General features: G+C 40.8%; 1 protein-coding gene across 6 annotated transcripts in view; it reads right to left on the reverse strand.

Moving 5' to 3' along the window:
- Window positions 1-8,212, reverse strand: part of Dync2h1 (dynein cytoplasmic 2 heavy chain 1) — a 223,121-nt gene extending 214,909 nt beyond the window's left edge. For 4 of the 6 annotated variants that reach the window (XR_010054024.1, XM_063266104.1, XM_063266105.1 and 1 more), the window contains exon 1: window positions 613-907. Coding sequence is in view for 5 of the 6 variants with exons in the window: in XM_063266104.1 (XP_063122174.1) it covers window positions 613-807 (195 nt within the window). In the remaining variant the exon portion in view is untranslated. Of the gene's footprint in view, window positions 1-612; window positions 1,077-8,071 lie in introns of those variants that run through there. The other 2 variants (XM_063266106.1, NM_023024.2) reach the window with 2 other exon arrangements.
- Between the last annotated feature and the right edge of the window lie 22 nt (window positions 8,213-8,234).

Here is an 8,234-nt window from a genome sequence, read left to right on the forward strand (position 1 = left end):
TAGTAGCCAAAAAGTATGTTCAAAAGATTTTTTTTCCTCTTTCCTTTTCCCAGAAAGCCAATAAATTAAAGGCTTATGAATCTTACTATCCTTACAGATATTTTATGTGACTTTGATCCTAATTTTTAAAATAATTTATCACCAGAAAGCAGCAGACACTTTACTGTCAAATTGTCATCTTTTACGAGGATGAAAATATGTGAAATTCAAGGACTAGTGTTTATCAAGTTTGAAAACAACAGCATACTCAGTTATGCAGCATATTGTGTTAGCACTACACTGGTCAAGCTTCAGTTCAAAGGACGCGGAGAACAAAGACGTCTTAAAGTAAACAGTTTTGCAGTCAAATCGCTAAAGGCTCAGAGTTTATGGCCAGCCTGGAAGAGCCAGACTGAAAAGAGCCGAGATGCCTACCGTTCCTATTCAGATGGACATGGAAACTCCTACTTTTCGGTGAGCTCTCTACCACCAAAGCATGAACAGCTTGAGCCCCAGGGCTCCTGAGAAACGCTGAGCTTCTTTAAGGCCTAGCATGAGGACTTGGGACCTGAGGGAAGGGAGACAAGACCGGACCTGGGCACGCCGGGCACGGGAGCCGCGCCACCGCCTTACCGTGTTGGAAAAGGCCAGCCCAGCATCGGACCGCTGCACCCGAAGAAGCATCTGGTTCCCGTCGTCCAAGAAGTTGTTCACCTCCGGGCAATTGCTCAACGGGGTCTGGTCCCAGAGCTCCGGTCTCAGTCCGAAGTAATTCTGGGTGGTCGTAAAAAGAAAGAGTTTACGGACATCGCTGAGGCTTCCCGCCATGGCCTCAGAGATGGAGAGGCACAGTGGCCTCTGGCCTCACTACTACACTTGGTAGTTGCCAAGGTCCGTTGCTATGGCGACCGCTTCAGGCTCAGGGAGCGCGCACCGGAAGTACGACGTCTGGGGCCGGCAAGCAAGGCTGAGGATTGCTGCGCTCATCGATTGGATGTGCTGGGAGTTCCTTCTATTAGTGTATCTTTCCTTTCTGGTGCTGAGTTCTAGTGCTTCCGCGGCACGTGCAAACCACAACCAAGTATCAGGGTCGACATCTGTGAAATGGGGAGTTAGGAGTTCACAACTAAGTTGCAGTTAGGCTTTAAAAGAGATTATTACTATTTAAAAGTCACCATTTCTGCAGGCATGATGGTCTATGACTGTAGCCAGAGTATCCAGGATGCCGAAATAGAAGAATCCTGTGTGTTGGAGCATAGCCAGCCTTGGGTATATAAGGACACCCTGTCTCACAGTCAGTGGGGCTGGAGAGGTACATCAGTGATTAAAAGCGTTTTTCGCTCACTTTATTTCCTGGCATACACATGGCGTCTAAGAGGCTTTCCTATGCCCTTAAGGAAAGGAATGACTCTCCGCTCTCTTCTGAACTCTGCCCATACACACAAGCACACAAAATACATATAAAGTAAATAAATCAAAACAAACAAGCTACACCTTGTTAGAAAGTTCTGTATTCCTTTACAAAGCTGTCAAACTCGTATCTGCTCCTTCCAGGGTAGCTTAATTAACCACTGTTGGTTTTGTCATTGTTGGTTTTAGTAATTTTAGTAAAACTTTACCAGTCATGTTACCATTTGTCAGGTGTTTCAAGATTCTTGGTCTTTTATCCAAAGAAGTTAAAATAAGGATGCCCAAAGAAAGATCCACAAAAGCAGTAAAATAAGAGACTGATAAGACTATTAGGTCTGTCACCAGGCTACAATTCTGAGGATACTCATAGATTTTGTTTAGGGCTTCTTTGTACAAAGTTTAATAGGAGTTTGTTTATTAAGGTACATGTTTTTGGCTTGATTTCTATTTTGATTAGTATTCAGTCATCATTATTTTCCAAGGCATGTTCCTTTCCACCATGCATCAGGTTCTAATCATAAGCATGCCCAATTGCATAGCCATAGGAATGTAAATAGGAGAGTCTTCCTAAACATTAACTGGACATAGCAAAACCAGTTGAAGCTAGATAGGCCCTCTATTCTTTGTACCTGGATATATTGGGAGTCTATTCGAATGGAAATTGCCTGTATGATAGTTTAGAAGAACACAAGCTTACCTTTATCCAGAAAGGGGTGTATGTGTAGCCAGATGCAGGTGCAAGTCTAAGCTTGCTAGGAGCATTAGTACATTATTAGATTGGGGTGCGTGCACGTATGGTACATGCAGGTAAAGGAGCTGAGGGAGAAATAGAGGATGAAGATTTATAATACGATCCAAGTGCAGGGATACTAAACTATTTCTTCTGTTTGTCTGCCTCAATTACACTATCACAGTAATATTTTTAATGATTTATATTTCGTGTGCATTGGTGTTTTGCCTGCGTGTATGGCTGTGTTAAGTTTGTCAGATCCCCTGGAACTGGAGTTATAGACACCTGTGAGCTGCCAAGAGGGTGCTGGGAATGGAATCAGGGTTGTCCGGAAGAGCAACCAGTGGTCTTAACTACTGAGTCATCTCTCCAGCCCCTGCAAACTTCTAAATAGCCAAAATATACAATATAATGGATTCGTTTAGTAGTTAAGTAGAGACGCTGAGAAAAACCACAGATGAGGACAACAGGCTTCATCATTTGCCTCATTGGAAACTACTAAACTGATCGTTACTCCCAAAAACCATAAAAGATTCAACTCAATAACCGCTTTATGCTGACTGAATGCCCACCGGAAGTGGGACTTCTGGCCCCACCCCCACCCCGGCCCCAGCAAGGCTGAGGATTTCTGCAGTCATCCATTGGATGTGCTGGGAGCTCCCTCTATGAGTGCATCTTTCCTTCTGATGCTGAGCTCTAGTGTTTCCCCTGCACATGCAAACCACAGTCAAGTATCAGTTTAGCCTTTCATCTGTCCGCATTGATTTAAGCTGCCATTCTAAAATATATTAAACTAATAGTTTTTGGCGTTTTGTTGGTTTTGCTTTTGTATGTTGTTTTGTTTTTAAATGTTCAAAGTGTCTCCTAAACTATGGTCTTTCAGAATTGGAAAAACAGCCCTTCTGTCTCTGAGAACCTTGAGATCTGAGAAAAGGAAAAGAGGAAGTTCAACTGTTCTCAACTATAAAAGTAAATAAATGCAAATGTTCGAAAAGCATAAAGGAAATGTGAGCTGGGGTTCTGGCCATTGAATGAGACCACTAGGTTAGGGATGATCCAAACAGGACTGCATGTTGTTATTGAGCTGGATGTACTGGCAAAGTGCAGTAATCTTCGTACTGCAGTTTAGGTTAATTAGGAGGATCACTGAGTCTGTTTGAGGCTGGCCTAGGCTACACATTAAGTTCCAGAGCAACCTGCACAGAGTGAGACCTGGTCTCAAAACGAGAAACAAAATAATAAAAAAAGATGATGACGGTGATGATGGTGGTGGTGGTGGTGGCGATGACGACGACAACAACAATAATTAATAATAAAGCTGTCCGTGCCAACAACAACAACAATATTAAAACTGTCCATGCCACCCTACAGGTCTACATACCTCTTACACATGTTTTATTGACCAGGCATGTCACATGATCATGTCCACCTGTAAATGGACAGGTAATGATACTTTGTTTATGAAATGAGGGAAGCTATAGCACTTGTGAGACATCCTAATAACTGCTACACCTTCTGATGTCTTTCAGATTAAAGAGAAAAGGTCTTCATGGGACTGGCAAGACAGTAGCTGCTCTGAAAGGAAAGAGCACAGTCCCCAGAAGTCCTCTGACAGTCACTGGGAGCAGCTGCTTTTACCTGCTTTGCTGCTCAGATATAAACTCTACCACTTACTCAGCCAGAGTGCCCACCCAGCACGAGCCTTTTGCCTAAAGCCATTCACTAAGTCACGTGAGTTATCAGGCTCTGGTGACTTGGGTGTAAGGTTCCATAGTACTGGCTTAAAGAATTCTTGTACATACACCAACTTACTGCAAAACACCTTTCCAGATAAAGACCTGGTTTTAACTGTGCTTTTTAGGACAATGAAGTATGCTGGCAAAAATACTGTTGGGCTAGTTAGATGCCTTGGGGCATAAAATATATGAGCAGAGTTTAGTCCCTGGGACCACAGTGGAAAGGGATTAACCCCTACATATTCTCTTTCCATGCCTTTACATACACACACACACACACACACACACACACACACACACACACACACACACACACAAACAGCATATATTATGTTAAGGCTGTTAGCAGAAAATTACAAAATACACTAAGTCATTTTCCACCTACGATGCTGCTGAATATACTTTGAGAGGCCTCAACAGTAGTTACTTTTAACAGCATGCATGATCTAGTTTACTTTTTACTTGAAAATAGTTTACATTTTAATGCCCCTTTTAAAATGCCTAGTCATTGATGTAAAGTGCCAAAGCTTCATTGTACTCTGCCAAAAATTAATAAAAATGTTCAAAATGGTTATTTTGGGTCTTTATTTCCAGTTCCACTTTTATTTATGCATAATTACCATAGAAATTAGAGCATTCTGCTTCATAGCCTAGCATCTTTTTTGGGAAAATTATGTGATAAAATAACTGTCTGACATCACACCGTATTACTATGAAAATAGAACATCAAAATATTGTCCGTGTGAACTTACTCATTCAAGTAGCTAAGAATAAATTTAAGGAAAAAATGGCTATGTTTCAATGCTCACTTCTCAGCCATCAGCATCTTTTATTACTAAAATGCTTAATCTAGTCGGAAATGAGATTTTACAACATTAGGAAATAAGTTCACTGGACCTACTGCAATGCATTAAGCATTCCTGTAAGCAATGTGGCTCTGCTCCTCCTGGTTTCATGCTGAATGTGCTGAGTCAATGGTTAACTGATGTGTAAGCCCTACATTTCTAAATAAGGTCTCAAATTTAGAATTTTAGGTACTACTATCTTTCCAAAAATACCCAATTCTTACCTCTCTTTCTTCCTGTACGTCACTGTTTTATAAATTTCATTTTTTCCTACTGTTCACAGGAACCTTAAAAATGACATTACATTTTTGATTGGCCAGTGAGATAGCTCAGCTTGCATCAAGACTGCCAACCTGAGTTCTACTCCTAGAATCCACATAGTAGGAAAGTTGGAAAGAATCAACTCCCCTATGATGCCTTCTGATCTCCACACACATGCCATGGCACACAAATAAATAATGTACATGTTTTTAAATGAAATAAAAAAATTGTTTTTAGGAAAATTACAATGATTAAAATTGTCATTCCCAAACCATTTCTGATTATTACTGCACGACAGCTCATTCAGGGAATTAGTGAGCTACAATGGGTTTGGTGGTACTAGTGGTAGTGGTAGTAGTAAACGAACTCCGCTTTTGTTTTGTTTGATGTTTGAGACAATCTAATGGGCGACTTTTCCTGGGAAGATGTGAACAAAAGTCCATAATCCCGAGTAAGGCACCGATTAACAGACTGAAGAACCAAATCCATCTTGGTGGCCCAATAATGGATGATGGGTCACTTGCAAGAACAATGGTGACTCAATGCCATTAGTGATAGCTTCCACAGCCATATCCCTGGAGCTCCTAAACAACTTGCACACAGCCCCTGGAAGTCTTCTGACCACTAGCCTTCTAAGTTTCTTGTTCACTTTCCTCCTCCCTCCTTGAAAAAAAAAATACAAAGTGGTCTCACAAAGCTTTGAGCTTCAGTCTCCCTTCTCCACCTCCCAAGAACTGGGATGACGGACATGGAGCCATTGAGAGGAAAGGGTGGTTCTTTAACCTAGAGACTTGTGAGAAACAACAACTAACCTTGGAAATTTCCATCCGTGGCAGAGAAGGTTTAAGAAGCAAGCAATTACTATGTAGCTATTTCCTCTGAAGTGAAACACTTCCTCTTCTGAGGAACAGTGAGACCTACAAGTATCAGAAAGCCCAGGAAAGTTACCAGACTCAAACATCTCCCAGGTTTCATAAGGAATCCACAGCTGCTAGGCTGAGGTGGCTCTTGCAGAGCTTCATGCACAGAAAGCAGCAGTGGAGCAGTGCCCTTTCAGTCACCTATGTTCTGTAAGTAAGTTCAATAAACCCTCAGCTCATTAAGCTAGAATAGGGTCGAATTCGGATCTATCATTGGTATCACATCTGAACTGAAAAGGTGTTCACCTGTACCTCCCAAAGAAGTCACACATCACCGCTCCTAAGTTTTTTCCTTAGACCTGTTCTATGAACACATTTTTCTCAACACCTTGAGTAAAATTCATAAAATATCATATTGCAGCAATACCCCCTCTCTGCCTGGTTCTATATAATACATTTCTTCACTAGGGACCTCAGATAGTCTTAGGTCTTGAACAGGAATGATATATCGATTCAGGAAAGAACTTTTAACCACCAGCACTGGATTCACTGTTATCATTTCATAGGTGTCACTGTGATGTTGATAATCAATGTCAGTCTCCCTCCCCCCAAAAGTCACAAGGCCAGGGAACTTGGTTCAGCACACAGCTATAGGATGAGTTGAGCAAGGAGCATGTGTTACTAGTGCATCGCTAGTTATCTCTGCATCGCTCTTCAACATTAGTTCCTGAGTGCTTTCTTGAAATGTCAAAAACAAAGTCCTGATTTGACATCTCATTCTCTGGGTTTATAGTTATGGAAATACCTCATAAAATTTCGACTTAGTGTTTGAAAAAAAATAGTAACTTTTGGAAAGGAGAACAAAGGTATGGATCCAGTACCACAATCACATGGGCAACCCATAAATCCTTCTGTGCCTGCAATGCTTACTTGTTTTTGAGAAGTGTGGAAGTCCTATTTTTAAAGCTGCAGGAGAAATTATATATACTCTATATAATTATATATATGGCACTATTTGGGCTACATTAATTCATTTTAAAAGTTCTTTTTTCCATTTCTTCATCTATAATCCCTAAACCTAAGAAATATAACTGTCATATGAATGGCAGACCTGTTTCAGCCTTGTGCTCTTAATCTGTATATGTTACACCACTGTAACTAACAGATGGTTATAATGCATTTTTGAGACTTTTTTTTCATAAAGTTGCTGAGTGTCTTTGGATCTAAACCAGAATACCCTTCTGTTTTAATACTACTTACTTTCCTTTTTTTCTTGTTACTTAGTAAAAGAAAATTAAACTACATTAAAAAAAAAACTGCAGCACTGTCATAGGTTCTCATTATATAGCTTGGTGAAAATCAAGAACTATCACGAGCAACAGAAAAAAGTAAATCACATAACTAGGTGCTTCTGTATACAGACATAATGTCCCTTCCCAAGCCTAACAACCTGAATTCCACCTCAAGAGTCACAAGATAGAGAAAAATGAACTGTCAAGTTGTCATCCCAGCACTGGTACACAATTGCCCCAATAATAAATACATATTTAAAAAAAAATCTTCATCTTTCAGTTGTCTACTTTCTTCTATAGGGAGTTCTGTTTTAGAGCTTAGATCTTGTAATTTTCATATAAAAACAATGCTTTGTGCAGTGTTTATAATAGGGTTGAATGGAGTATAGGTTTGAAAATTATTTTCATTGGTAAAATATATTAACTATATGTCCAGAACTCATTACAACAACCGTTTTTTCTCTTTCTCCTTAACTCTGACTAGATTAGGGTCCTACTATGGTAGCACAGTTGGCTTACAGACATGAACTTCATTCACTAAGAATCTTCTAGGAGATAACTAGACATACCATACCCTTCTTTTTTTTTTTTTTTTTTTTTCTTTTTTTTTTTCTTTTCTTTTTTTCGGAGCTGGGGACCGAACCATACCCTTCTTATAAACAATATTTCCATTAGAAGTAACATGATTCCTGTTTCTTGAGAGCGGTCCATTAGAATGGTTTCCCAAACCCTTTGTATAAGTTAGTCAGTTTTCCAGTCTCTTATCCACGAGGAGAGTTCCTCAGAAGTAAAACATGGAGGCGTTGCCTCAGCACAGGAGGAAGCCATAAACTGACACTGAGCATGAGGGAGAAAAGGACAAGGAGCGTGAGACACTGATCTCAGGCCCACCAAGAACACCCAAAGGGCTGGAGACGCTGTAGGTCAGGAGTGGGCACATTCACGCGTGGCTCCTCACCAGATTACTTCGCTCGCCAGCTGTGGAGCGTTCATGATTTTTATAAAGGACTTCCCTCTGGAAACTCGCCCGAAAAACTCGGGAGACTGAGGCTCCACCTGCAGAGACGCAAATCCTAAAGGCCCATAGGTAGGGAGACCACTCCGGCTCGGCAAGCTTCCTT

The sequence above is a fragment of the Rattus norvegicus genome, chromosome 8 (genome assembly GCF_036323735.1).
Source record: "Rattus norvegicus strain BN/NHsdMcwi chromosome 8, GRCr8, whole genome shotgun sequence".
NCBI lineage: Eukaryota > Metazoa > Chordata > Mammalia > Rodentia > Muridae > Rattus > Rattus norvegicus.